This window comes from Anguilla anguilla, chromosome 7, assembly GCF_013347855.1.
Source record: "Anguilla anguilla isolate fAngAng1 chromosome 7, fAngAng1.pri, whole genome shotgun sequence".
NCBI classification, from domain to species: Eukaryota; Metazoa; Chordata; class Actinopteri; order Anguilliformes; family Anguillidae; genus Anguilla; species Anguilla anguilla.
In genome coordinates this window covers 43,382,156-43,396,233 of record NC_049207.1, presented here as the reverse complement: position 1 = coordinate 43,396,233, position 14,078 = coordinate 43,382,156, and the positions used below count along the sequence as shown (strand labels likewise).

General features: G+C 43.1%; 1 protein-coding gene across 2 annotated transcripts; it reads left to right on the top strand.

Annotated features, from left to right (window-relative positions):
- Window positions 1-1,101: 1,101 nt before the first annotated feature.
- LOC118231044 (pleiotropic regulator 1-like) lies at window positions 1,102-7,252 on the top strand. Of its 2 annotated transcripts, XM_035424472.1 has the most exons (15): window positions 1,102-1,245; window positions 1,462-1,568; window positions 1,751-1,890; window positions 2,069-2,122; window positions 2,252-2,345; window positions 2,662-2,752; window positions 2,999-3,097; window positions 3,581-3,673; window positions 3,799-3,948; window positions 4,064-4,165; window positions 4,410-4,512; window positions 4,751-4,859; window positions 5,328-5,467; window positions 6,295-6,488; window positions 7,047-7,252. In XM_035424472.1, the coding sequence occupies exons 1-15, from the start codon at window positions 1,237-1,239 to the stop codon at window positions 7,104-7,106; spliced, it is 1,545 nt and encodes a 514-aa protein (XP_035280363.1). In that variant the 5' UTR covers window positions 1,102-1,236; the 3' UTR covers window positions 7,107-7,252. The 2 variants fall into 2 exon arrangements, 1 of the variants encoding a protein (XP_035280363.1); XR_004765993.1 differs by lacking the exons at window positions 6,295-6,488; window positions 7,047-7,252 and adding an exon at window positions 5,779-6,278 and having other exon boundaries at window positions 5,328-5,547.
- Window positions 7,253-14,078: the final 6,826 nt, after the last annotated feature.

The following is a 14,078-nucleotide window of genomic DNA, read 5'->3' as shown; positions in this document are numbered from 1 at the left end:
GATGTTGGAATGGCGCAATTTGTCAATCAAACCACAGCACAATGTTACTTTTCAGTGAAATGGTAATTCGGCTAGTATGCAGCACTAAATTAATATTGATTCATTTTATTTAATTGTCAATAGAAGACATGTAAAAACGTTTTCCAATGAAGTTGCTAAAGATACAGCTGTCAGTGTATTCAAATATTCATGTTTTATTGTATGTTGGTTCTGTTTTATTGCATGTTGGTTCTTTTTCTCATTTTTTCCATTCAACCCATCTTCAGAATATCTTACTGAAATATCATTGGTCAATTTGTATCATTGGACAAAATAATATCTGTATACAATGCATCATCTGTACATTTACAAATAGGTTTTCAGATTTGGATACATCCCTAACAATCCAATACAGATCCAATCCAACACAGGAAAAAGGATCATTGCAAGATAAACATTTCTACTCCAGTTATTATTATTATTAGTATTATTATTCCTAAGCAACCTATCCTTAGTAAAAGGTAAAAGGACCACAAAAAATAAAAATAAAAAAAATAAAAAAAACGGTATCTAACTGTAGGCCTGTTCTTGAGGGAAAATAAGAGATTATTTTTGCAAGAAAATTTGTTTGAACTACAAAAAGCTGGAATCAATGTACTTTGTTTGACAACCCTGTTTGACTGCCCTCCTTGCCCCAGGTTTGTTTGCTACAATGGCATGATTGGATGTGTGGGATGAACCTCAAACAGACACTTTGTACTGTTTCACTGAACTAAGAAAAACTCACTTAAGAATGCGAATTAAAAGTCATAAAGAGTAGTTAAATTAAAGCATTTAATATAAATCAAACTCTTATTTATTCGTTCATGTCTAAAGGATAATATTAAATTTAAAGAGAAATTGTCCATTGAGAAAAATATTTGTTACATGACTCATACTATTTACGCAATATTATTTCCAGAATCACAGAGCAACACAAAAACTGGATATTTTCCAACCCTCCTACACACTCAGAGCATATCACTTACTTGTTACGTTCTTACTTTTCCTAAATATAGTTTTTATGTCTTGACCATAGGACTTTCAATATGCATATCTATGGTCTTGACTCAGTTAGCCGGAAGTATAACCTATTTACCAAGGAAATATTTCCGCATGGGCGTGCGTGGTTTGATGCAGCCACGGAGGGAGGTGGCAGTTTGTTTATGAATTGCCTTTCCTTGTGTTATTATCGCGTTTTAATAAAAACATTTCACAATGGCAGAGGTATGTCATCGTCACACGTTTCACGTACCGTAGTCTGAAATGCAAATACAGCTTATGTAACGTGTTAGTTAGTATAACGAGTTAGCTATGCTGTATAACTCTTGCTCTTCCTTGGTAACGTCAATTACACTCATTTTGTTTTCGGACCTTTACATTAGGTATCGGGACGATCGTTGTTCATGTTCGTTCGTTTTGCTTGTATGTCCGCCTTTCCAGGACGTTCAGAAACACTCCGTGCACACGCTGGTGTTCAGGTCGCTCAAGAGAACGCATGACATGTTCGTGGCAGATCATGCCAAGCCGATAGCCATTGACGAGGAAAGGTTAGTGTCGACCCGCTGTGCGTTATTGCACTTAAATGCTCACGCTTTCTCTGCTTTCACTCTGTGGAGATTATCATATCAGAAAGAATTAATATTGGACCGGATTGTGGTTGTACTGCCTTAATTGTTCTCTTGACTGAATTGAGTTTTTTTTTTTTTTTTTGTTATGGGTTGTTTTAAAGTCATAAACTGAAGATGACAGTCAAGCTGCGTGAGGAGTATGGTGCTGTTCTGCACATGCCCGTTCTTAAAGAGGGGAAGGAGAAAGCCAAGCAACAGATGACTGACCCCTACAGCCAGCAGGGGTACCCAGCACACTCAGGCAGGTTCTTACAGTCCTGCCCAATGTATTAGGAATGCTTGTATTGAAATAATACCTCAGTCTGAAGTAATGGTATGTTGTGTGTTGGTGAGATCTACTGACTCCGATTGAATGATGATATATGAGGGTTCTGTTGAATCTGTCGTCATCCTGAAACAAGGTTTTGCTTCATTTTCAGATCTGGATCCAGAGTATCTCATCACTGGAACACATCATTATCCATCAGGCCCTGGTGAGATTCCTGCCATTTGCTGTTATTTTTTGTCATTTAAAACATCAGTAGTATCTGTGGCAGTTGTCATCAAAGCATTATGCGTTTTAACTCTCACTTGCAAGAATTGTTGTTTTTCTCTCTCACTAGGGGTAGCTCTGACGGCCGACACACAGATGCAGAAGATGCCCAGTGAAGGTGGAGTTCAGTCACTGGCGCTAGCACTGCCTCCATCACAAGCAAGGTACTACCCTTCCTTTTTGCGACAGTATCTGCATAATGTCATTCTGAACAATGAAAATGCCTTGTTCTGTAAGAGACCTCAAAGTTTTACCAGTGGCGGGCAAATTCTAACACTCCTCATTATCAGAATTAGTTTTAAAAATTGAGAAAATATGAGGTGAAAGGTTAGGACTGGTGTGAGCAAGAAGTAGGAGATATAGGTTATGGTAATTAGTGGTTGTCATCAAAGCAAAGTTTTAAAGTTTGCATCTGTATAAATTTTAGTGGCATAGTGTTTGATAAAGTAAGAAAAATCTGCTCTCTGCTGCCCTCTGCAGGCAGGATGCCACTCGCACTGCAGCCAGTGTAGCGGACATTCACAGACATGCTGGGAGTGCGGACAGGTCACAGCCTCCTCTCCATGCTATGGTGAGCACATCTGCCTCGGGTTCAGGGGCTGCATTATGGCTGCAGCAATAATGGATGTGGAGGCCTGTCATAACCAATTTTGATATCAAACAAAAATGTGTGGTATCGTAAAGTTGTGCCGCACTGGAGGCATTGAATGACGGAACCTCGCAAGTGCATATCATTCGTCCTTGACCGCTGTTCACAGTTTTCGCCTCTGCTTGTTGCCACTTGTTGTCTTTTCACTTTCCGTTTTGCGCTGTTCAGTCCCTCACGGAGGCAGGAGGGACTAAGAACGTGTCGCTGGTGAGGAAAGCTCCGACCATGCCCAAGCCACAGTGGCACCCGCCATGGAAACTGTACCGGGTAAGAGGGGTTCCTCCACAGTTCTCTGTCTCCAAAACCGTTTTGGCCTAACTGCTGCGGGTCGTAAAGCAATGTTGGCCCTAAAGCAGTGGTCTCCAACCCTGGTCCTGGAGAGCTACACGGTCTGCTGGTTTTTGTTTTCACCTTAAAATCAGCACCCAGTTGAGATCAAAGTCACCAGGTGAGTTAAGTTAACTGTGTAATCAACTGCTCTAATTGATTAATGAAGTGCAGAGTCACTATGAAAACCAGCAGACCCTGTAGCTCTCCAGGACCAGGGTTGGAGACCACTGCCCAAAGGCAATAGCACAGTGCCCTCTGGTGTCTCATTTAATAAGAGCATTGTGCAGCGCCTGGTTCAGACTGACTCAGTTTGGGATGGTTTTGAAAGACACAACCCCAGTTTGGGTTCCTGTTCAATCTGTGCCCAGTGCTTCTTCTGCCTTATGTACTTTGTCAGGGTCGTATATGTACCTCTTCCAGGTCATCAGTGGTCATTTAGGGTGGGTGAGATCCATCGCGGTAGAGCCGGGGAACCAGTGGTTTGTCACCGGGTCAGCCGACAGGACCATAAAGGCGAGTACCGTCACCTCCCCCCCCCCCCTCTGCAATGACAATAATGTCTCCTGTCTCTGTACACAAATGGTAAATGGGATGGGTGAGGATGTATGTGTTTTAGCTGTGCGTGTCTCTGTGGACAGATCTGGGACCTGGCGAGCGGGAAGCTCAAGCTCTCTCTCACGGGACACATCAGCACGGTGCGGGGCGTGGCCGTCAGCTCCCGCAGCCCCTACCTCTTCTCCTGCGGGGAGGACAAGCAGGTCAAGTGCTGGGACCTGGAGTACAACAAGGTACCTTCTCCTCCCTGTTCGTTTTATTTTCTCCCCTCCGCGAGACGGGGAGTTGGGGGGGGTCACTGCTCCCGAGGGCCCCCAGCCCGCTGATCGCCTCGCCCCCTCCTTCCAGGTGATCCGCCACTACCACGGCCACCTCAGCGCGGTGTACGACCTGGACCTGCACCCCACCATCGACGTCCTGGTGACCTGCAGCAGAGACTCCACCACCAGGGTGAGTCCCCCCCCGCGGGCTCCTCCCTGCACGGGTTTGGGAAACGGGGGTGGGGGGAGCTTCATGTAACCGTCTGCGTCTAGCAGGTGTCATAGCTTCAGGCGCGGTTTCATTCGGCGGGTTCTCTCGTTAAAAGCCGTGGTGTCGGCAGTTTGAGAAGCCGCAGGTGATCGGCTGTCGTCCATCTTGAGAGATGTTGGCAGAAAGTGCGTTTGTTGAATGAGTCCGTGTGCTGCTGCTGCAGGTTTGGGACATCCGGACCAAGGCTAACGTGCACACGCTGTCCGGACACACCAACACGGTGGCCACGGTCAAGTGCCAGGCCGCGGAACCTCAGGTCATCACAGGTACAGCCCCCTCCCTCTGTACCCACGGTAACCCCTTCCTCCTGCCGCACACATTCCACGGTTCTCGGTCAGAATTTAGATTCCTTTTGAAAACATCAAGGAGCTGCCTCCAGCTTATGGAAGCTGTTAATACAGAGTGCATTTGGACCGCTGGCCATACATCTCCAGGAACCATTTTTTGTATCGTCTGCTTCAATACGCTCAGCCTCATTCGTCCATCTTCCTTTCGCTTGAACAGGCAGCCACGATACCACCATCAGAATGTGGGATCTCGTCGCCGGGAAGACCAGAGCCACGCTGACCAATCACAAGAAGTCTGTCAGAGCCCTTGTTCTGCACCCCCGTCAGTGAGTACCACATTCTGCTAACATCACTTAATACGTATCTTGTAAAATCATGGGAAATATCCATCGTTTAACATGATTGTACTGAACAAGGGGAAGCTTTGGTGTAGTGTCCTTGTACGGGGCTTGTGGCCAAAAGGTTGTAGGTTCAATTCCCAGATTGGACTCTGCTGTTGTGCCCTTTAGCAAGGTGCTTAAGGCCTGCTAAATGCCCATAATGTAATGTAAGCTGACTGTCAACTACTGGGAGCTAAATGACTTAGAAATGCCTTTTCATAGAACGTAGAAACACAGCCCCATCATCACCAAGTTGTACCACTGCACAAGCAGCATGCCGGGGTAAGTACCCATTTACCCATTGGCTTTCCAGCGGCTGGTTGTGCCTCTTCAGATGTTAGCATCACAAGGCTAGCAGCTTGCATTTACTACAGGCGTGAAATACCTGGCGAGTTTGATCTTTCTTCCATCCAGATACACCTTTGCCTCCGGTTCCCCAGACAACATTAAGCAGTGGAAGTTCCCGGATGGAAGCTTCATCCAGAACCTTTCCGGCCACAACGCTATCATCAACACACTGGCAGTCAACTCAGACGGCGTTCTGGTATCGGGAGGTAAACTATGGCCTTGGTGGATATAAGAGAGGAGTCTTTCTCAAGTGCAGTAATTATGCCTATAAAACAAGGTGCAGCTTTTAACCCTCCTGTTCTGTTCATTTTTTAGGTACAGCAGAAATGTTCCCGGGTCAATCCCCATACAGGGGGGGTTTGCAAATACATGAAATGAACCATTTTCATTTAAAATGTTGATTACACTAATTAAGGCCAGTAGAAGAAGTTTCATACTGAAAAAATAATTTTAAGTATTTTTCCTAGATTTTCAAACTTTAAAAAGGGTCAATTTGACCCGCAACATAACAGGAGGGTTAAAATATCATCATTTAAAATTAATTCATTACAGACGTGAGGACTCTGGGAATGTGTAGTTTAGCTATTGTACTTTTGTAAGTTCTACTTTGGATCAATTTCTGACTAGTTTTCAGAGGGCAAATCCACAAAAGCACCTACATATGCAGTTTGTGATATCACCATTTTGTTTTTGAAAATATGTGGAAAAAAAGAGCAAATGGCCATTGGTTCTCTTATCTCTTTGAAGAGTGGGTGTTTTGGAATTTTCATTTTTTTTTCAAAATATTAAGTCAGTGTTCTAGAACTCCATTGCTTTCAATTACCTGTATTGATTGTGACACCAGGAATGGAATGTTCAGGTAAGAACATTCTAATCACATATTTGTGATCTTACACCTTAAAAGGTTAAAAGCAATGGCAATGGTATGCTCACTTAATATTTTGCCTGACTTAACTGCTGATTGGTAATCTGTGGGATGAAATTAGAGGGAATTGCGCAACTGCTGATCTGAGATGTGTCATTTCCGCCTCAGCCGACAACGGCACCATCCACATGTGGGACTGGAGGACCGGCTACAACTTCCAGCGGATCCACGCCGCGGTGCAGCCGGGCTCCCTGGACAGCGAGTCCGGCATCTTCGCCTGCCTTTTTGACCAATCGGAGAGCAGGCTGATCACCGCCGAGGCCGACAAGACCATCAAGGTGTACAGAGAGGACGACACTGCGGTAAAGACCTGCCTCGTTAATGTCCTCGTTATTTTAATCCCAGACATCTGTGGGCTCGGTGGGTGGTCTTGCACGTTTTGAACTGTAGTCAGTTCATTGGTTGTAAAAACCTCTTGAGTGAGAGATAGACGTCACAACCTTTGCCTCGCCACAACCTCATTTAAGATGAGAATGTGTTTCTAGTCCTAAGTGCTCTTTACCAATTAGTGCTGAGTGTCTTTTGGTTCTGTATTTAGCATTGAGTATATCCAAAGCCTTCTGAGGGTACATTTATTGAAGAACAAATGTCTAATTCTTTACAAATTGCCTCTGAACTCCTACCTTGCAAAAAAGGAAGAAACAAGTATTGTTCCATGACCAGCCTGGCAAACTTAAGTCGTTGGCATGCCCCTGTTGCCAGGAGACCCGGCATTCAAAAACCCTAAATGACATGACACTCAACAAGCCACAGAGTCTAGAACTGTTCTGCAATGTATGATGAAATGCGTCAATGAAGACGCTTGAGAGGATTGTACTTACTGACGCTACTAATGTTTTGACTGACTGCTCTGCTTTCAGACTGAAGAAACCCATCCAGTTAATTGGAAACCGGAGATTGTGAAGAGGAAGAGATTCTAAAGCTGAAGAGTCTGTTTTTGTTTTGTTGTCGACGTCATTGTTTTTACCTTTTTGGAAATTGTCCCTGCTTTTGTTTCGCTAAATATTCTGGATGCTTCCGCTGTACAGGTCCCCGAATAAACAATTTCCATTTCCTTCCCATGAAATATTTGAATGCTTATGTTATCTGTACTGGCCAATCTCCAACCCCCCCCCCCAAAAAAAAACCAACAAAAAAACGCATCGTAAATTGGTGAGCTGGTGTCACAGGTGCACAGTGACATTGTTCTGACCAGCTGAGACCCTCCAATCCTTGGCCAATGCTAGAACCATTTGTGCATCGCTCGGCTGGGCAGCCAACCACAGTTGGCACTGGTGCAGTCCAGATTCAGTGCCACACCGTGATGTCCTTCCATGCACTAGATCAGTGCCTTAGCAGATTCAGCCACCCAGCGAACAAATTGTACTTTAAATGAGACCATTCATTTAGGTAATTTATTCACTGTCTTATTAATGTTTAATTTAAAGATAATTTATGCATGCAATAAAAAGAGGTTTTTTTTTATTTATTTTTTTTGCTTCTATCAGTAAGTGGTTATATGTCAAAATGTGAACAATCACAAGCTTTCAAAGTATTGCCAAGAGATTGCAATAAAGACTGCTTTGAATCAAATGTATACAGCAGCAAAGGTAGATTTTTACTTCTGCATACACTGCATGACCAAAAGTATGTGGACACCTGACATCCAACATCTCATCCAAAAGTATGGACATTAATATAGAGTTGGTTCACCCTTTGCTGCTATAACAACCTCCACTCTTCTGGGAAGGCTTTATACTGGATGTTGGAGCATTACTGCTGGCATTTGCTTCCATTCAGCTAGTGAGGTCAGGGCCAGCTCTGTGCAGGCCAGTCAAGTTCTTCCACACGGCTCTCAACAAAACCATGTTTATATGGATCTCGCTGTGTGCCTGGAAAAATTGTCATTCTGAAACAGGAAAAGGCCTTCCCCAAACTGTTGGGGAAGCACTGAGTCATCTATAAGGTGATTGTATGCTGTAGCATTAAGATTTGCCTTCACTGGAACTAAGGGGCCTAGCTTAAACCATGAAAAACAGCCCCAAACCAAGGGGTGTCCAGATACTTTTGGTCACATCGTGTATCAATTGTCATAAGTGCTTTTCAGATGGAATCACTTTTTTCATAGTTTTATGATAGCCTTTCTTCTTGGCAGTGACAAGCATTTTCTGATGTGTAATATATTCCTCAAATGTGTTTAACCTTATGGAAATGGTTAGTGTACAGTACAATGAACGATTTGGTTTTGGAGTGTCTTTGATCCTCACACAATATTGACCTATGGCTTTGATTTCAGTTGCCAACCTTGATCCAATAAGCAAACGGAGATTAGTGTCCATAGCACAGGGTAACGTCCTCTTATCCCGCCTTTTTTTACTATAGACCAAAGCTGTTGGAGGAAGGAGCAGTCAATCACTTTTTGTTGCCCTCCCATTGCATGCTTGGATTCTTAGCACCCCAATTAGAAACACATGCTCCCTAAACCTCTCTAAGTGTGCTATTAGTCACAGCAAGCCTCCTGGGGTGGGATCATTGGCGATGTTGAGTTATGAGGAAATGTACACTTTGAATGTGTATCTTGTGTCCAAAGCAGTGTTCTGAACTATGAAGCACTAATCATATTTTAATGATGTGATGTTGATTTGAAAAGTGGTTTAGTTGGTGGGCTGTGTTGCATTGCTCTTTGTCCGTCCAACCGGAAACATATTTTTTTTATCTATTCAATGGTTTTTGGCAGCACGGTGGTGCAGTGGCTAGCACTGTTGGCAAGAAGGTACCCTGAATCCTGGCTGGGGCCTTTCTGTGAGTTTGCATGTTTCCTCTGGGTGCTCCGGTTTCCTCCCACAATCCAAAGACTTGGGGGTGTTAACAGGGCCTTGCTGTAAAAGAGTTTGTGTGCTCAGTCAACCTACCCCCCTGTATAAATAAAGGTTAATAAATAAGTTTACTGTGTTTAATTTGATTTTTAAAAGACTTGACGTGGCAGCTATTACTAAAATTCAGTTATCTCAAATAATTTTTGGACTTGCATGAACCTGATCTTAGGTTGCATTTAAAGCAATCTTATAACCCTGGTTGTGGGGTTTTTGCATATAAATTGCTTTTCATTTCAAACTTCACATTCGCTTTTAAAAAAAAAAGATAATTGTTGCAAAGACCAGCACAGATCATCGAAACCTGAAAAAGTTACTGATGACAGTTCTGGCACTATGAGAAAGCCGGTGTCGCTACAGATTAAGACTTGGACTTCAAATTCATAAACTTTTTATAATCCTGGGAGTGTTCAGAGAACTATGAGCTGTAAATTGAGCAGTAGCACTACGTGACCTGAAGATGGCGACACTAAGCTGCTGGCCTCATAATAACGTGTTCCGCACAGATCAGTGCTGCTGGGTCATTTTTCAAATGAAATCAATTTTATTTATATAGCACTTGTTACTGAGAACTGTCACAAAGACACTTTACAGAGTAGAAGTAAAAGAGCAAAAACCAGACCTGAACCTGTGAATAGTGAGGACATGCATTAAAAGAAAACTCCCCAGTGGGGAGAAAAACTCAAATGGTGGAAAAAAGAACTCCCCAATGGGAAGGAATCTCGGGGGAACCTGGCTATAGAGGGGGAGTTCATCCTCTGCTGGCTGCCCTGGTGTAAAATAGCAATAGAAGATGTAACCAAAATGTAATAAGGGATCTACCACAGCAAATAAAAAGGGTTGAGCAGGTTACAGTTGATGTTATAAACTAGCTGGAAAAGTAGAAGTCCAAATGAAATATAGTGTGCAGTTTAGAGGGGCAGAATGATCCATCTGGAGCTCCAGGCTCCATCAAGGTGTTGGCACGAACCAGAGGAGGAACAGGGCTACAGCGGTCCATGACCGCAGAGAGGGACGGGGTTGGCATGGTCCAACTTTTTATCTTCATTTTGGAATTCGTAGCCGCAAATTGGAGAAAACGTACTGGCTGACAGAAAAATGCATGCATTTATTGTGCGTATCTGTTTGCAGTCAGACTGAAAATACTATTTTCTTTTTGGGTAAATGCATTTTAACCAGAACTCTGTATTATCATTGATATTTGTTTTGTTCTTTCTCCTTTTTTGAGGGCAGTAGTTTTAGTTGAATTCCTTAGTTTAATAGCAATAACTATGACCCAATATCAATCTTTAAAATCTTCTCAACAGTTTGTTTCCCCCGATGCGTTTTTCTGTTAAATGATTTATGCAACTAAACCATGACGGTGCGTCCTGATATTCTTCAGCGATGATTTCTCCAAAAGTAGCAGTTAAGCTTTGTTATGGAACCTAATGGATGATCTGTAGTCCAGGCCATCCTGGCCCACAATTCCCTGCAGTCATCTGTCATCTTAAATACGCTTTCCCTTCCAGCGGTATGATCACAATCCACAGCACTCCTTTACGCACATGGATGTCTGCTTATCGTCAGGTGGAGAATTCTGTCGCTCTTTATTGAATGCTGACAGCACTATGATTTTGACTGGCAAATATTTGAACATTCACGCAGTGTTATTGGGGGAAGGGAACAGTAATTGGTTCAGCAGCATATACAAACAGCAATAAACATGGAAAACTACAGAAATGATCTACTACCCAGCCTCATTCAGAGTAGTTACATCGTAGACATTATCTGTAATTAATAGCAGTTTATGAAATACATTTTTGGTTTCAGTAAATGGTACAAGTTTTAATATTTACTTTTACTGTCCCCACCGGGATATTTGTGTGGAGCACAATGCTACTGCATAAATACAGCCTGTACAACCAGTGGGAGATACATAAAAGAAACATTTAATGTGCTACAGTACAATGCCGCCATCCTGTGTTTTCAGAGCTTGTTACCCGGGACTGATTCCCATTCCAAATATCAATTCACTGGATTGCTATCTGCCAGCAGAATAGTTTTGACAACCTCTCATTGTATATTCAGCATTTAAGAATACAAATAAATGGCGATTGTAGAATTGATTACACTGAATCTGTCATCTCAATCGGGAGAAGAGAAATAGATTTTCTCTATTTTGCTGAATGGTTCAGCATGTCTCCTGGTTGCCAATGGCTTGCATTGTAACTTTTGTTGGACAGAAAGGCATTTTGGGTGTTCATTTTCTAGTAATGACTCCACAGTGAGACTGGCCTTCAGCCCCGTAGCTGTCACAGTGGAGGGCACGTCCTTGTGTCTCTTGTCCCAGCACCACGACACACCACTTCCATGACACAGCTGCAAGTACTGAGCCGCGAATTAAAACGGGCGAATGCTCTCGGTTGGCGTTTGGATCCGAGCTCTGCTTGTACCTGACAGTGAAAAATGAAAGCCTTCTGTTTTGCGGTGGACCTGAAAGCCTGAAATGATATAAAACACATGGGAAGGCCTTTGGGGGGTGGGGGAAGGGAGGTTATTTTTGCGACGGCCTGGTTTAAAATATGTGTGACCTTGGCGAGGAGGGCTGCAGTATGAAGGAAGGGTCATCAAGCTGAATGTGTGTGTATGTGTGTGTGTGTGCGTGCGTGTGTGTGTGTATGTGTGTGTGTGTGGAGAGGGGAGGGGGGTCTGTGTTTATACACACATACAGTATGTATGCATTAACAGCATACCCAGCGAAGAAATGCCTCCATTAGGAGGACTTTGTGGTCCTGCTGTTGCACCATCTCAAAGGAAAGTCCTCTAAACGCAGGCACTGGTTAACATCAGTTACACTCGCTAGAATTAGTCACTGACAATGATGCGGGCCGCTGTGTGCCAAAGCTGACTAGACCAGCGCTGTAATGATTCTCACATGGTACTGGCAACCGGCCGGACTGAAACAGTGCAGATGGATTTCCATGCAAAAAAATCCCATCTGTCACCACTGCCACTTCAGCGCTGCATTGCACAGCATTCAAACACCCGCTCCAGCTTAGTCTTAGCCTCACACAGTAAACCATTTCAACACTAGCCTTAACCTCATACACTACACTACTGCAGAGCTAGCTAATTTAAGAATTTATTATTATAAAGCACAAATGAATTGAAATGTACCATTTCAGCACTAGCCTTACCTCACACACCGCATTACTGCAGTGCTATTTAATTTAAGAATTCTTCATCGTAAAGTACAAATACATTGAAATGTTCCATCTCAACACTAGCCTTGCCTCCCACATTACACTGCTACAATGCTATCTAATGTAAAAATTCATTGTTTTCAAGCACAAATAAACTGAAGTGTCTTTTTTCTGATACCGGAAAGTAAGACCTCTGTCTGCAGCTAGTGTGGAGGCAGCATTTAACATTTCAGACATTTAGTAGACATTCTTATCCAGAGCAGCATAGCCTGCTGACATTCTTTATACATGCTATTTATACATAGAGCTGGGTGTATTTTTTAGTGAAGAAAGACAGGTTAAGTGCCTTGCTCAAGAGTGCAACAAGCTCTACTTGGGAGTTCCAATAGCCTCAGATTTGCAAGCCCAGTTCCATACTACTACACTGTCACTTACATGCCACATATATTGGGGTTCACAAAGCCTCTTTGAGTCCACTTTGCTAGGTTCAGAGGTACTGTGGCTGACCAGTCCAGGATGAGAACCGAGTCTTTATTGGACTTGCACCTCTATAACACTATGCTGTTTTGATCTGTCTATATGAAATACATTTTAATGCATATTGTACAGTATTCAGTGAAAAGGAGAAGGCTCATTGCTGTTTAAAATAAAGAACGTTGTACTCCTTGTTTCATGGTCATGGCTCATGAACGTGATCGTGTAACACCGAAGAACCTGAAGCTGACCAAGTGAGTAGAGCTCTTTCAGTTAAAACTGGGTGTTCAGCATAAATGCACACTTAATCAAGCCCATTGACATGGACGTCACCTCGCCCAATTTCTAAACAAAAGGCCATTTTGTTCTACTGAACAAAACCTGATCAAATAGGCCCAAAATGGAGTCTGTCAGAAGTGTGTAAACTGGCAATGGCCCAACTACATTGTTTCATTAATAAGCGTTGTTCCCCAGGATCTACGAACACATCGTCTCATTTAGGGTCTTCTCCAGAAGTCCGGAACACAGGCTTGTGCATATCCATCCCAACATTCCAAACAGCTATCAGGAGTAATGCAAATTAACATAATTATTGTATTCCTCAGATCATTTTTCCAGAAAGAGTTTTTTCTTTCACATGTAATTTGTGCAGTCGGGCCTTTCTTGGCCTCCTGTACGGCTTTGTTTTCAGCCTGATTGAAACAGTTTGTTTGCGGCAGTTGGAGACGGTCGCTCTCTGCCAAGGCAGCTCTGGGATTTTTTGGAAGACACGCGGCCTCCGATAGGATCTGTGGGATGGACTAAGGGAGGCCTGCGCAAGTGGGACTGTGTCCTGATGCTATCCCAAGCCCAACAATAAAGATCTGGGCTCAACGTTAGCTTTCAAGTAAACATTTTGCATCAATCTTGGCTTCATCTGACTGTAAACAAGACTAAAAAGCCCGGTATACGATCATGGTAGAAGTCCTGAGAATATTTACACCATACCTTATAATTGCACATTTCAATGCCAGGATGCTTTACAAATATATGCTAATCTTATGTTCTGTCAAGGCAGTGATTCAGTGAAGAACATTAAAAAGTTCCCGTAAGACCCCCTCGATAACATATTTTGAGAAGGCGGGGTAGAAAATTTATGGGAATTATGACAGCTATTTGAATGACTCTGTAATTATTTTATCTGGTGGTTTGAACCAAACTGAGACACATAGACTAAGGCTGAAGCAGATCACTCCTGTACTGGAATAACACCTGCCAATCTGACCTATTCTCAGTTCTTTGTTGCACTCATGCAATAATTCATCACTCTTCTATTGCTCCTGTGAGTAAACACTGTTCTATAATCACCCATTAAAAATGGAAATACTTTTTTATTGATTCT

Coding starts and splice junctions, on each gene's coding strand:
- LOC118231044 (XM_035424472.1), top strand. Junction 1,569..1,750: donor ATAGCCATTGACGAGGAAAG/GTTAGTGTCGAC, acceptor GTTGTTTTAAAG/TCATAAACTGAAGATGACAG. Junction 1,891..2,068: donor GGGGTACCCAGCACACTCAG/GCAGGTTCTTAC, acceptor CTTCATTTTCAG/ATCTGGATCCAGAGTATCTC.